This window comes from Sitophilus oryzae, unplaced genomic scaffold (assembly GCF_002938485.1).
Source record: "Sitophilus oryzae breed Bouriz unplaced genomic scaffold, Soryzae_2.0 scaffold_1420_pilon_pilon, whole genome shotgun sequence".
In the NCBI taxonomy this organism is placed as follows: Eukaryota; Metazoa; Arthropoda; class Insecta; order Coleoptera; family Curculionidae; genus Sitophilus; species Sitophilus oryzae.
In genome coordinates, this window is record NW_022146083.1 from 1,160,420 (window position 1) to 1,176,872 (window position 16,453).

General features: G+C 34.6%; 1 protein-coding gene across 6 annotated transcripts in view; it reads left to right on the forward strand.

The window, feature by feature from the left end:
- Positions 1–16,453, forward strand: part of LOC115876176 (BTB/POZ domain-containing protein 6-like) — a 35,562-nt gene that overhangs the window by 17,222 nt on the left and 1,887 nt on the right. For all 6 annotated transcript variants that reach the window (XM_030891865.1, XM_030891866.1, XM_030891867.1 and 3 more), the window contains 4 exons: positions 1,502–1,718; positions 5,822–5,967; positions 7,493–7,712; positions 12,650–12,910. In XM_030891865.1, the coding sequence (XP_030747725.1) occupies positions 1,502–1,718; positions 5,822–5,967; positions 7,493–7,712; positions 12,650–12,910 (844 nt within the window). The remainder of the gene's footprint in view (positions 1–1,501; positions 1,719–5,821; positions 5,968–7,492; positions 7,713–12,649; positions 12,911–16,453) is intronic.

Genomic DNA, 16,453 nt, shown 5'->3' on the forward strand with positions numbered 1-16,453 from the left:
ATCGAGAGGTACGATATTTGTGGCTCAAGATCATGTTCAGTGCTCGAATGAACAATGGGCAATGTTCTCTTCACGGATATGAGTCACGCTTTGGAATTCATCCGTATTCGAGAAGGCTTTAGGGTATGAAGAGAACCAGGAAATCTTAATCGGTTGCATCATGTTCAGGAAGTGCAACCTTATCAAGGACCTTGTTTAAGGTTCGACCAGCCAATCGGCCTAAAACGAAGGTTTTCAAGACCAATGTGTACTACCGGTTATGACGTATGGAGCTGAGACCTTGACACTGACCATCGCGTCTGCTAAGAGGCTCAGAGTGGCACAGCGACGAATGGAAAGATCAATGCTTGGAGTGTCTTTGCGGGATCATATAAGCAACGAGGATATACGTGCGAGAACAGGCGTCATCGACGTTGTGTCACGAATCGCTACACTCAAGTGAAAGTGGGCTGGACATGTGGCTCGAGTGACCGATGGTAGGTGGACCAAAACACTGCTCGAATGGAGACCGAGAGCTGACAAAAGAAACCAGGGAAGACCACCAACACAATGGACTGACGACATAAAAAGGATCACCAATAACTGGATCCAGAGCGCACAAAATAGGCAACAGTGGGCGCAAATGGGGGAGGGCTATGTCCAGCAGTGGACGCAAAGGGCTGGCTGATGATGATGATGATGACCCTTATCAAGGTGGAACAGTTATGGTCTGGGGAGCAGTCCAGTTAGGCCGAAAAAACGATCTCGTTTTCCTTGAAAGGTTTTTCTCAACAGGAATCACATTATCGGTATTTATCTTGAGGGCCTGTGTCGTGTTACCATATGCCACTGATTTTGAGAGAAACTTAATTCTCATGCATGCGACAATGCACGGTTTCATACAGCCAGAGTGGTTAGTGAGTTTATCATTGCTCATCAGTTAAACATCTTACCCTGGCCGGCACCATCTCCTGACCTCAACCCAATCGAGCACGTATGGGACGCGGTCCAAAGAAGAATTTTAAAAATAATTTTGAGAATGGGTATGCCTCGTGAAACTCGTAGGAATCTGGTTCAGGCCGTGAATGCAGCGTGGTAGGCTGTACCTCAGGAAGAGATCGACAACCTGATTAGGAGCATGGAGACGATGTAGGACTGTAATGAACAGTAGAGGAGGCTATAGCCTTTAATTAAGTAAAAATTGGTTTTATTCTTTTTTTTATTCACAGTTTAGAATAAAAAAAACTAGTGTGTATTTGTTTTTGAGTTCAATAAAAATCAAGTAAACATTTTGAAAGATCATTCGCCATAAATTTCGCATTTTTATTTCCAATACGTCCTGTAAACTATTTGTTTATTTTAATTTTATTATATCAGAAATGCAAATAATAAAATTACTGTTTATTACAAATAATAAATTACTTTTACATATTTTCTTTTAATTATAAGATAATATCGACGTTTCACTTCCTTTGTATCTCTTTCTGGACCACCCTGTATCATCCTTTAAACTTAATTCCAGATACCTCTACTGCGACGAAATCCACCTGGAAGCCGACACCGTTCTGGCAACGCTGTACGTCGCCAAAAAGTACATAGTCCCTCACTTAGCTCGCGCCTGCGTAAACTATCTCGAAACCAGCCTCACGGCCAAGAACGCCTGTCTGTTGCTGAGTCAGTCCAGGCTCTTCGAGGAGCCGGAACTGATGCAGCGTTGCTGGGAAGTGATCGATGCCCAGGTAAGACATAGCTTAAGTTGTTTGGATCTGACGAGGGGCTCTGATTTTGGTGGCGATAAAACAAAAGAAATGGATGGTAAGGTTGAGGATGAAAGCAAAAAAAGACATTTCAGTTTTAGTGCCTGTTTGCAGTCAACGCTTTCCTAACTAGCTAGTGTTTTTTTGTATGTTTTGAAGGTTATGTTGTATGAAGAGCGCGATTAAAATAGATGTGATGTGTTTTTGTTTCAATTTAGCTTCATTGAAAACCTCAAAATTAGTAAAATGAATAATTAATGAATTCAATTATGTTGAAACAAATTATGAAAACGAATTTGCGATCATTTACAATGTTAAAAAAATCAATTTAATATTATAGTAATCGCAAAACATTATCCGATGCACGTCATCAATCATATCTACATTGACAATAAAATCTATAAACCAAAAACCAAACTAAATGAAATTTTGGCAAAAATGTTTAAATTTGTTGTATAATTTAAGATAGGTACCGAGCAGCTCTTTATTTTACTTTATAGAGCAAATGATTGTAACAGATATTTTATTTAGATTAGAGCTGCAAAAATTAGTTTAAACCGAATTTTATTATCGCCATGTTGGTCACATTGCGCCGATTTCAGCAAGGTTGTCGTTTATTATTTGCCAGTTATCCTAGTGTCAGTCATTATTTTGTATAATATCGTGTTGTTGTTGAATCTTTGTGTTTCATAGTCTTTTTTTTTGTTAAATTGTACTTTTAAGCACAAACAATTCTTTTAAGAACTAAATTTTCCAGTTTTTGTATTGCATTTCTTGAAATTTGCCGAAGCATTTAAACAGTCGAGGTAAGGAGCTTGTAGCTTCCCTGATAACGCCATAATAACGCTTAGAATAATCTTAATAATAATAAAGTAAAATAAGCTACAAAAGAAATAAATCAAGTAATTACTAAACTATTAGTTATTAAAAATAAAACGTAAAAATCTTTAAATAATGATATTGTTACGGATTCCGTGGGTCCACTAATTTAAACTCGCGATAAAATACTTAACGAATTTATTTTTCTCACTCTGTACACACAACTTATACTATTTACAACACGATTTATGCAACTACTATTACTCTAACGGTTCTGGCACCTTCGCCAATTAATTCTCAATTTAAAGCTCGGTATTATCAAACTTCAAACTGGTCCAACTGCCAAGCGCGGGCCTTTATATACTCCTACTGACTGTTTCTCGAACCTTCTGTAATTTTCGATACTGTTCCGCTATCTTGACCAATAAATTCTATTGTCTGTTTCGCTTACTTGTCGACTTGATTAAGAGATGGCGCCTAAAAATGTCTTTTACTTTTTGGTGAATGCGCCATGTTTCTTGACACGTTGCGGCAATGTAGGCAACCAGCAATACAGTTTAGCGCCACATACACCTTGACAATATAATAAATATATTGTTTGTCACTTTCAAATTAAGATTCATCTCATAAATCCATCACAATCTGGCAGCGCTGTCGCCATCGTCACTGAAAGTTGATTGCGAACTTTTTATTTTAAACCACTATTTCTCTTCAGAGATGATAATGAAAGGCCAAAATGACAATACACGCACATGCGCAATGGCGTTTTCAATTATAATTCAAAATTAGTGGAAAAAGTTAGAACTTTTTAACTGTTTCTACTAATTAAAATTATAATAATTTTGATGTTCTCCATGCTTGTATTGAAATTAGAGGAACACATATCTACGGTAATTGAAACCACTAATTTTGAGGTTTTTAATGAAGCTTGAGCCTCACAGATTTTGAAGGTTATGTTTGCTTTTAATATTGGTTGAAATGCTACAGTGCAATCCACAATGGTTGAAACAATAATTGGCAATACTGTTTTAGAGGTTTTTAGGATTAACAGCTGATAAATACACATTCGAGTTTCTCAAATATATTGCCAACCAAATGAGCAAAATCATCATAGTCAACTATTTTCAATCGTTTTGGATTGCTTTGTACTTTCCTTAAAATTACGCGCCATTATAATTAATTATAATTTTATTTAAACAATAACAATAAATTTGCTTTAGTCAGAATGTCTACATTGTTTTGACAAATCAACCTTAAAATTTTATATTACCGCATTTTTAAACTACATACCTACTTTAAAATATGCGATTTTATATTTAATAGAATATAATCTATATTTTCTGTGACAGTGCTCTATGGAATAATTTTTCTCTATATTACAAATAATATCACTTGTTCAACTGAAAGTGTTCAACAAATACTACAAATTTATATACCGTGCTGGCAACTGTTACTTTTGGGTCGGCATTTACATGTGTGGAAGTAAATCGCATAGGGATCTTATTAAGTCGGAGTGAGAGAAATGCGACGGTGTATTGTCGCGGCGTTGCCGGTACGCCTTTCCCTATCAAGTAAAGTAAAATCACGATCGCAAACCGCTTATTTTTAAAAGACTTTTTTTTCAAGAGATAACTAGATAAAATCATTAGACATGTTTCCGAGCATCTGAAATGGAATTATAAGGATATTGTTAGGGTGTCATTTTTTTTATAACGAGAAAACGTCAGTAATCGCGATAATTTAAAACTCAACTTTTTAACACATAACAGGCTTAATAACTCAAGAACCACTTTATATATATGAAACTTTTTTTTATTTTCAAGATCGGATATTTTACAATAAGTTTACATAAGAAAAATTCGATAAGGTTGTTTTTTCCATTCAAAAATTGGAAACAATCTATCCATTTACTTTTAGAGGATAACAATTTTTAGCAATCGTGTAATTTTTTTATTGATAAAGATTTTCACGTACTGTCTACAAAGAAAATACAGCAGAAATATATTAACAAAGTTCTTGACAAAACTACAATTTATTATTTCTAATAGATTTCGAGATATCGATTTTTGAATTCAGAGTTCTAATAGCGGGACCACTATCGAACACCCACTCAATTCCACTTATTTTCGATTCGTTAATAAATAAACAAATTAAGTATTACGAAACGTAATTAAATCGTGAAGCTGAACGCATGACGTACACCTTTCCCTAGAACTTTAAGTACTGACAGAGGTATTGATTGGGTCGACCGGTCAACTGCGACAAATCTGCTATATCCCCTTCCACGTCTCTTAGCGATGTGCACAGTTTCTCGGTTTATTTCATACGTTTGGCAACGTGTTTACTGTCCTCTCTTTGTTCAGTACATTATAAACGCATTGTAGTCTTCTTACATACGGAAATCTCGACCCAAGACTAACCTTTTCCAGCCCTTAGTATAACCTCTAAAAATAAGTGCTTGTATTAAAAAAAAACATTGTATATAGGAAAACAGACATAATTGTTTTGAAGAAGTGTCTTATTATCCTGAACAATACGTTATTAGTATTTTATTATGTAGTAAGAACAATGGCTGGTGTAAAATAATTCATTAGAAGTATTATAAAGAAAACATCAAAAAAGGAATAATAAAATTAGTATAAAACAAACATTCCAATAATATTTTTGTTGCATATTATATAAACATTATTAAAGAAAAATAAGAAAGGCAATACTAGTTTTTGAAGTGTATGTATGTTGATGTGTATTTATTTAAAAAAAAATGTTAATCTAGTCAGAAAAAGCCTGTAATATTTCTTTTTGATATAGGTATAGAAACTAGAATATTTAAATGATATTATTTTGAAAACAAAAATAAAAAACGATGTTCCTTTCTTTTTTAATTTGTTATAATATATAAAAGTCTGCTAATATAATTGATTGTATACATTACTGTCTTTTTTCTAACACCCTTTAACCTAACCTTTACTAAAAGTCTGTCCAATGAGAGAGGATACATTGACAGTGATATTTGTATCTGTCATTTTAGTACATAGGTAAATTGAATTTTCTGTAATTTTTTTGGTCATGTCGTCTGTCAAAAGGTTCTTTAAAACTCGTTGGTCAGACTTTAATCCCAAGTATGATAGAATATAATAAAAATCTTTCAAACGTAACTAATAAACCAAAAAAATAACTAAAATGATAAAAAATACTAATCAAAATATATTAAAAAAAAAATATTTTAATGTGAGGAATTAACTGGTGACTTTTTGTTTTTATTTAAGGCTGAAATGGCACTAAAATCTGAAGGTTTTGTTGACATTGACATGTCGACTTTGGAGTCAGTACTAGGCAGGGAAACGCTGAACTGTAAAGAGATGAATTTGCTGGAAGCTGCGTTAAATTGGGCCGCAGCAGAGTGTGGAAGAAGGTAAGACAGTTATAATAAACAATTCTAGTACTGTACAGGGTGTCCCATGTTTATGTGTAGAGGTTAGTGATGGGAATACCGGTTCCACGTGAGTCGCATTACAATAGCGACCGTTCCGGAAAAATACCGCGATTTTGTAACAGAGGTTCCGACTTCGAAAGTGTTGCGGTCCTCGCAAAAAAAAAATATATCTAACTTATCTATATTTGTAGATTAATGTAACTTTTATCCGCCACTCATTTTCCAAATATCGAGTTTATAAATGTGTATAGCCAATCTATCTCATTTTTAGAAAAACGATGACATTTCTTGTTATTTTTTTTTCTTTATCCATTTTTTGTTTAAATCAAATGAACGGCTCATATTTATATGTATCCACCTGTCCAAACCACTGTCAAAAAAATTATTTATTGGTCTAGCTTAACCTTAAAAATAGATATAAACAATAAAACTTATATAAATGTATAGAAGCAAATAAAATATTTTTATTTTATTTTATTTGCTTTTGCGTTTCATCTTTCAAACAACACTATTTTATACCATGCCTAGTACATACCAAAAATCGCTATTTCGAAAGTAACGTAGCGACAGGAGCACCAACACCAATAGTAACCGACCAAATCGCGACAGGTAAAACCGAAACTCTAGAAGCGCTCCAGCGACTGCTGGAACGAAGTACGTGGCCGCCGAGGTCGAGTGTCGATAATCAGTTACAGCAGTTACTTCTGTTCGCGGCAGAGAACTAAAACTCTAGGAGCGCGACGGCTGGAGCCAAGTAGGTCGCCGCCGAGGTCGAGCGTCGATGCCCAGTTACAGCAGTTACTTCTGTTCGCGACAGGGAACTACAACTCTAGGAGCGCGACGGCTGGAGCGAACACGTCCCGATCGAGATCGCGCGGCGCTACGGACATACCAGTTCCAGATACTACTGTTGGCGACCGACGAAATCGCGACGGCTGGAGCTAAACACGTCGCTATGCGGTTATTACGGTTCGAGCTAACTTCAAGTGCGATTATAAATAATTTATTTGCAAATTATAAATAATTTTGTCGTCATTATGATCGTCGTTCTTCAGTAACAGGTTTCTGATTCGTTGTGGAGCGCGACACGACGTTACAAAAAAATACCGCTCCAAAATCGCGTTACTCAAATACCGACACATCACTAGTAGAGGTACAATGATGCGGTTTTCACACTGTGCTATTTTTTTATAAAACTAAAGCTACACACAACTTTGTCCTAGTACACATATTTCCTAAAATACAGGGCGAATTTTAAACTGATGCATTTTTTGGTTCCCTCGTATCTCGGTACTTTTGTAACTAAAAACTTTTTAAAAAAGACACGGCACAGAGAGAAGAATAGGTTCACCTTGTTCTGGAAAGCAATAAGTAGAAAAATACATGCTATGTACTCATAGAAACAAAATATAGAGTAATAACTTATCGCACAGCTTTTTTTTACAAAGTTTATATAACTCAATATGCAGCTACCTGAATAGAATAAAATACTAATTATTTTCAGAGAGCTAGAAGCTACCCCTCAAAATAAACGGGCGGTTCTAGGCAACGCCCTGTACCTCATCCGTATACCGACCATGACGCTGGAAGAATTCGCAAACGGAGCCGCCCAAAAAGGGATCCTAACCCAACAAGAAACCATCGATATTTTTTTTCACTTCACCGCCAATAACAAGCCCAGTCTACAGTACCCTATCAAGCCCAGAGCGGGCTTGAAAAGTCAGGTAAGCACGACTTTCACCTTGCAATTTTATTTAACATTTATACCAACTTCATAATTAGTAAGACATTTTATGAGATGTATTCTGTATTTACTAAGTGTGAGTCCCAGATGGGACCCTCCACAGCAGCCGCGAGATCCTGTTGTGGCTCAGTTCTACAAACCCTTTAAAGGAAAAAGAGTATTAAAGTTCACCCTCAAGACCCAACCTTTTAAGATAGGCTGTTATGTCCGAGGCTGATATGCCTCCTAGGTCTGATAGGTCTAGCATGGTTTTGCCCATAGATTTAGGAAGAACAGATATCACATTGTGCATTTTAACCCGATCAAACAATCGGAGGTTGACTACGTACTGTAAAAACCAACTGAGATAGAGAAGGCGACATTGCCACGTCTCAAATTTGCGCCTATCTACTTAGTTTGATTTGCAGAAAAGGTGACTTTAAAACCTTCACCGGATATCAATAAATCTCAATTTCTTAATTAAATTAATAGTTTATTTTTAAAGAAGCATGCGTAATAGTATGTTATTAACCAGAGGATATATACGTTACTATTAAAGGACATGTTTACTGTTTAATGTGCTGAAACGTCTAGAACTATTGGCAACGTCGCTGCTAGTCTTCCAGAATGAAATGAGCCGTCCGTCCCACCACCTCTCGCGACGGCCCTTGGTTCGTTATAGCGTACTACGTTTAGCTTACGGTGTGTTTGAAGTCGGAATCAAGTCCGAAGTGAACTTTTCAGTGTTTTTCAGTAGGTTTTGCTTTTGTTTAACGTACTTTTGAATCTGCGAATTTTCAATATGGTACGACAGTGTCAAATGTGTGGAAAAATAAGCTCAAATTACCCGAATTTGTCTTTTCACAGGTAGGTATTGTTTCCGCCGCGCCGTAATCGCCGTACATAGGCGTCTCACAAGGGAGCCTCTCACAATTAAAATAATTTCTAATTATATTTGTTGAATTTTGAGCTATTAAAACAAGAACGTAGTAACCAATTCGTCTCAATTACTACTTAACTGTTTTAGATCATAACAAATTTGAATATAAACGTTGCATTTGAAACTTTATTATAAGCCAGAAAGCGACATTTTTTTTCTTAAAATTGCGTCATATTTTGGTCATTATATACGATATTCTAAAGGAATTTTGCTCAACAAATAAACAAAGGTGTTTACCCGCCCTTTTTTACATTTTATTGCATTATTATATCTGCCCCTTCGGCCTCGTTTAAACAATTTTTTACCACCGTACAAATACCTCTTCCTAGAGTTATTTGTACGGTGTGTTTACCTTTTATTTAGAATGGGACGAACTGTAAATAATTCTTAGGCTACTAGTTTTATACATACTTATATACAGAGTGACCCAGGCCTCCAAAAAAGCTGTTTACCTATTACGTTTTAGGTTTGTAATTTTTATTTCAATTTTTTACATAAGATGGCCATTGTAACGCACATTTTCAAAATATTTTTGTCAACATACAAGGTGATTCTCGGGGTGATTCAAACCGCAATACATATGCTTAATACAGTTCATGAAGATTGGGACATTTAATTAAAATTTGATTGTCTGATGAAGCTACCTTTAAAAGTAATGGATTTGTAAATAAACGTAATATTCATTATTATGCAACAGAAATCCCATACTGTAGCACACAGATTTGATACTTTTAATGATAAATGCCTTCTATTGAGAGACTAAAAGGTAATTGCCTCGTATCAGAGCCATCATAATACAAGAAGAAGACCAAAAGTCAAATCTTGTCTTATATTTTCAAAAAAACACAATTTTCTCATTAAATATTGATTTTAGGTATAGGAAGTTATTAATAATACAAGATTAAACAACTATTACATAGTACTTTACAGGGAGCGAACTAACTAAATCGTTACTAATTACTAATTTCAAAAAGTTCTTTTTAAGATCAAAAAAGGTAAAACTAAAACCTAAATTATCATTTGAGATTAAACGGGAAGTTCTAAATAATGTTGCCTATTCTAAACAAGAAAAATGTGTTTATAAGTTTTATAACATCTCTAATTAAATTTGGACGAAAATAATATTTCTGTTTGCTGTAGGTAATTTTCTCAGGGAAAATACGTAAATAAAAATGACTTTTTAAGTAAAAAAAAGTCAAAAGGACAAGTTTTTCCATTTCAAAAAAGGACAGGTGGCAACCCTAGGTATTTCTGGAATGGAAATTTAATGGCAAATCTACAACTTTAGTTTGAAAATATATTCCGGCCCCCTATGTTTACAAAAATGTCTAAAATGTGCTTTACCATTGCCTCCATATTCTGAAAAAAAAAATTGAAAGTCACCAACCACCAAACCTAATATTGAACTGTTTCGGAAGCCTGAGTCACCCTGTAAATATTCAAAAGTAACTGAAAGTTTATATAGAATTAACTGAAAGTTTAAATTGAAAATCGACGTTGGAGCGATTTTCGAAAACTACCTACTAACGTTTCAACATAAGTATATGTGGGATATTATATTATTATATTAGACCTTATAACAAAACTCATCTGACGTGTTAATGTAGTATATTAATATGGAGTAAACATTTTACTAATTACTTTACTTTTACTTTACTAATTAAATTCGTTCCAAAAAACGATACGCCACTGGCCATTAGAACAATCCAAATGCGCCTAGTTGCCGGGGTCGGAAATTTTAGACTTCTCTGCCTCTTCTGTCCTTGTTTGACACATTGGAATGTTTGATACACTACCAACGAGTATTTATGAATGAGATGTTCGGTCTATATTTATAATGTCTTTGGTTTTGCCACACCCCTCAAACCTGGTTCTGCTCCCAGCAGGGCAGGCACACATAACGTGCTTCATTGTTTCATCGTCTTCCATACAGAGTCGGCATTCGGCGTCTTCCACCAGACCCATCATCTGCAGGTGTGATCTTAGCCGGCAGTGGCCCGTATATACTGCAGTGAGCGTACGCCCGTATATACGTAGACCGAGCTTGGAGATCAGTGCAATCGTTATAGCTAAACTAGATTTTATTATTGTTTTTCATCTTAATTTTTTAATTTTTATAAAGATTATGTGTCATTTACGTGGAAAAACGTTGAAAAAAATAAAACTGATTTGATATATTCGGACTTTTTGTACAGGGTAGCTCGAATTCGACGCTCATCATTGGGATTTCGGAAACCGTAAGAGATATACAGGATTGGTTAAATGGAGGCAAAGTTGCGCAATTTGATGCTCAATAAAATGCCGTATTGCATTTTTATTTTTTTTGCATAAAACATTCTGGTGATGGAATTTGCTGTACGAAACGTCGGCAAATATCAAAGTGACTATATACCATGCTGGTACTTTTGGTCGGCATTTACATGTGTGTAAGTAAATCAGCATAGGGATCTTATTAAGTCGGAGTAAGAGAAACGCGACGGTGTGCTGTTGCGGCGTTGCCGGTACGCCTTTCCCTATCAAGTAAAGTAAAATCACGATCGCAAACCGCTTATTTTTAAAAGACTATTTTTCAAGAGATAACTAGATAAAATCATTAGACATGTTTCTGAGCATCTGAAATGGAATTATAAGGATATCGTTGGGGTGTCCATATTTTTTATAACGAGAAAACGTCTGTAATCGCGATAATTTCAAAACTCAACTTTTTAACACATCACAAGTCATAACTCAAGAACCAGTTTAGATATTGAAACCTTTCTTTATTTTCAAGATCGGATATTTTACAATATGTTTACATAAGAAAAAATAGATAAGGTTGTTTTTTCCATTCAAAAATTGTAAACAATCCATCCATTTACTTTTAGAGCATAGCCATTTTCAGCAATCGTGTAATTTTTTATTGATAAAGATGTTCACATTCTGTCTACAAAGAAAATACAGCAGAAATATTAACAAAGTTCTTGAAAAAACTACAATCTATTATTTCTAATAGATTTCGAGATATCGATTTTTCAATTCAGAGTTCTAATAGCGCGACCCCTATCGAACACCCACTCAATTCCACTTATTTTTACCAAAAATGCAAGTGTTTTTAGCTTGTACTTTAAAAAAAATCAAGCTATAGGGAAAATTACAACGACTCGTAGTATAAATAAACAAATTAAGTATCACGAGACGTAATTAAATCGTGAAACAAAGCATGACGTACACCTTTCTCTAGAACTTTAAGTACTGACAGAGGTATTGATTGATATCGACCGGTCAACTGCGACACATCTGTTGTATACCCTTCCACGTCTCTTAGCAATGTGCACAGTTTCTCGGTTTATTTCATACGTTTGGCAACGTGTTTACTGTCCTCTCTTTGTTCAGTACATTATAAACGCATTGTACTCTTCTTACATACGGAAATTCCGACCCAAGACTAACCTTTGCCAGCCCTTAGTATAGTGTTTTAATAGTGATGAAAGGATTTAATTAAATTGAAAAAAAAATCGGGTCCGTATTTAAAAAAATTAAGTTGATGACGGTCGCCAGAAGCCGAAACGTCAGAGTCAATATTTAATCACACAGAGTTATAGAGCACAAAAAGTGGCCATGAAAATGTGTTTTTCATTTTAAGTTATCTTAACAAATAAAGCCAGGAAACAATAGAAAACAAAATTGAAAATTCCCGATGAAATTGAAAATTCCCAAAAAATTTTTTTTCGAATATATTCGGAAGTATTCGGAATTTTTCAAAATGCAATACGGCATTTTATTGAGCATCAAATTGCGCAACTTTGCCTCCATTTAACCGATCCTGTATCTCTTACGGTTTCCGAAATCCCAATGATGGGCGTCGAATTCGAGCCACCCTGTACAAGTAATGTTATTTAAAATATTTATAGCACGCCCATGAATTGCTCGCTAACAGAGAATTTCGTTTCCCTCCTTACGGATGCCCCACATTGTATATTATAAGCTAGAGGATTTAAGTATTTTTTCTTCCTCTTTAGGTTTGCCATCGGTTCCAGTCGTGCGCCTACCGCTCGAACCAGTGGCGTTACAGGGGGCGCTGCGACAGCATCCAGTTCTCCGTCGATCACCGCATTTTCGTGGTGGGTTTCGGGCTGTACGGATCCTCGGGCGGCGCCGCTGACTATGCTGTCAGAATCGAACTGAAACGTCTAGGCCGCGTTTTAGCGGAAAACGACACAAAGTTCTTCTCGGATGGATCAAGCAATACGTTTCACGTTTATTTCGACAATCCCATTCAGGTAAGAGATATCTCTTCTGTGACAGACTATTTACATTTTATCTCGATCAGACATTGTTTTCATCAAAAATCGATGATGCCAAATTTCTGCAGATTGCGTTAGATCTACGGCTTGTATTAAAAACAAAGTATGTCTTTGAGATTATTTTTAGTTTTCTAATTAAATTAAATTAAAATTTATCAGGAAAGTAACTGTGACAACGCTGCTTCAGGAAGACCGTTTGGTCTCTATGGTTTTTCTATTGTTTTTACTGACTTTTGATAGATTCATTCAACTTATGTTTAGCAGTGTTGCTGCGCGGTTGTGAACTTTTTGTTTTTCAAGTAATTTTTACTGTTTTTCTTTACAAAGGAAGGTTTTTAAGGTTCTAAGATCGGTTCATCAATGCTTAGTTTGCAATAAGGTGGAACAGTGGTGTCCCTAGTTTAAGTTTTAAGTAGGTTATTATAAAAAAAAACTTTACTGAAAATATTATACCTATAGGATTTTTATGGACTTCACATTTTGAATTCTCATGTATATTACTATAGTAGAGCAATAATTACTATACAGGGTGTCCCAGGCTGAGCGTGCATTAGAATCTAGATCGGAGATTTTTTGCATATTATTTTATTACAACGAGATCTATCGATTAAAAATATTTTCAATATGGCGGCACTTCCGGAAATACCGGAAGTTGACAGCAACTTTCTTATTCTAAATGGGTACCCCCATTTTTTATTACATACTTAAATTCTCTGTAAAATTCTATGAATTTTGATATCAACCACACTATATCTAACATTAACCGTTTTTGGTTTTAATTTATTTTTTTTTATTTTTCAACTTCTGGTATTAGGTGTTAGAAAGGTACGCAAGATATACACTATATAATTAAAGGTGTTGTTAAGAACCATTATGTCACCAATAACACTACAAGTTATATAATTGTTCCCTTAAATCGTTTTTTTTGCACCTTTCAAATGGTTGCATGCTTTATATAACCTGTAGTTGCCGAATATCAAACCTAATGACATAACCTCAAATTTTTAATATAATCAAAACAAATAATATATTAGCAAACAAAGCAATTCGGTATTATAATAAATAATAAAAAAATAAAGGTTCAAAAGAAAGGTTCTTCAGAGTTTAAAAAAAATAGGAATAATCCAAACCTCATTCAAACTACATCTACCAATATTGATGATCTATTAAATAATTCCGCTTGGGGGCGCATGTGTTTTTTGGAGGTAAAATTGATTTTCACACAGTAAATTTAATATCGTATATGTATTTAGTACTTTGGATAGGCACAATAGAATTTATTAAGCCAGTAATTTCTATAAAGTCATTTGCATAACGCAAACGCTTTTGTAGGCTATGACAGGGATGGCGTCATTTTATCTCTTTTGTTTCTGGTCTGGATTATCTGCGCAAGACAACTTTTTATGTTAAAAAAAGAGAATATTAAAGTAGTTAGTCAGAAAGAAACAAGTATATTTTCAAAAAACGCGCATGCGCGATATTTCTATGGAGGTAGTCTCTGGGAACCTTCTCAACACCACTATATAACCATTATATACCCTTTTTCAGTTTTATAGCGGTAACTCGATAGGATATATAAAGGTGTTGAGAAAGTTTTCAGGACTTTGGTTGCACACTTTGAGTGTTAAGGGTTACCATAGGAACAGTTATAAAATGGACCGTTTAGGGCATATAAGTGTTATATAATGGTTACCAATAACTCACGACAACCATTCTAGATGCGTTTAGGTTGTATAATATGGTGTTGGGAAGTTTCCTAACACACTTATAAAACAAAAAATGCTTGTTGGGACAGCTGCCATGGAATTGAGCGATTAAAAAATTATCATAAATCTTTTTTTTTCAAATAGAAACCCACTTTTTTATTTCACTAGTGAAAAGGTTTTTCAGTTCATTACTTTTTGATTATACATGTTCCTATACCTAAAATAAATCGTTTTTAAGTTAGGTTTAAAGTTATACATCAAAATCAAACCAAAATTTAAATTAATATTATTTTTTACGATTGTTGACAAACAAACACGCCACTTAACAGAGTTGTCATATTTATGCACTCATCTCTTTTTAACTTATATAAAAGTGTTAAAGTATGTACGATAGTAAACAAAAGGAGTGTTGTATCTTTAGTTAGATGTCTCTTTGGATTTTCCAATATTTCTTTACTTATCCACGTAAAGATACAGAGTGTCCCAACATTCCTTGGATATAGAACTACTACTTAATTTTGGAAACAAAATAAGTTCATTGGACACAATTTACCTCTATACAAGTGCTTCGTTTGGCCGTTAGAGGGCATCAAAAAAAATAAACACATTAAAAAATATAGAATTCTTAGATTCTTAAATTATTTAAATAAATATCTTTTTACGATTGTTGATAATAAAAAAAAACACTCCACTTGTAGACCGAAAATACAGAAATAAATATATAGGACTTTTTTTGGAGAGACAGAAATAAACACGAAACTCAACAGCGTTGTCATATTTATGCACCCATTTCTTTTTAATTAATATAAAAGCGTTAAAGCATGTATGATTGTAAAACAACTGGTGTTTTATAAATATTTGTTGTGTCTCCCCTTAATTAGATGTCTTTGAGTTACTATACATAAAATAACCTAACTAATTTGACAGGTGGAACCTGAAAGCCTTCTACGGCTTCAGCAGTGCTGGACGGAGGTGAATTGAAGTTATTTCGGACAGGAAGGAATGAGCGAGGTCACCGTGGGACAAGTTACGTTCCAGTTCCAGTGTTCCTCGAGAGCACGAACGGAACAGGTGTCCAAGGAGGGACAGATTCCCGAGCTGATATTCTACGGACCGGCGCACGAAGAACACTGAACACTAATTCGAGGTTTAAAGTATTCGTGAGAATAGTGATGTTCTAAAAAGGAACGAATGTATTACAGAGTTCTTATTTATAATGGGGAAAATAACCTAAAAGTTGATTTTTATGTCTGTGAAATTAATTTTAGAATTCCTGTCCTTAGGATTTCAGGCTAAATTTCGTGGATAAAGCCATACAATCCATATTAGTCGGTAAAGATTTTGGTGTGTACAAAGAGTACAGTCAATCGGTTCAATACAATAAATGTAATGGATAAAAAGAGAAAAAATATTTGCCCAAACGTATGAAATAAAGCATCTCGCTTATGTAATAAACACTTATTTCTCTTCTCTCCAACTTTCATGCCTGCCATAGCGATTTACTTGTAGACATGTAAATAACGATACAAGACTCTTTCTCTTGCCGACACGGATATGTTTTAGGTTGTTATAAACAAACTTTGTTTCTCTGAGTACATCAATACGTTTTTCTATATACCTATCTCTAGAACGTTTTATTTTTGACGCGCGCTGGGAATAAAAATCAAGGCCGTGACAAAATGTAGTGACGCGTCGTATAAAACTTAAAACTATTTACCTTAAGGTAAAACTACTTTTACGTTGTATAAAACTATTTGTTACAGGCGCAGAACTATTTTAACACGCAAAACTATCATAAAGATTGCTTAAAGAG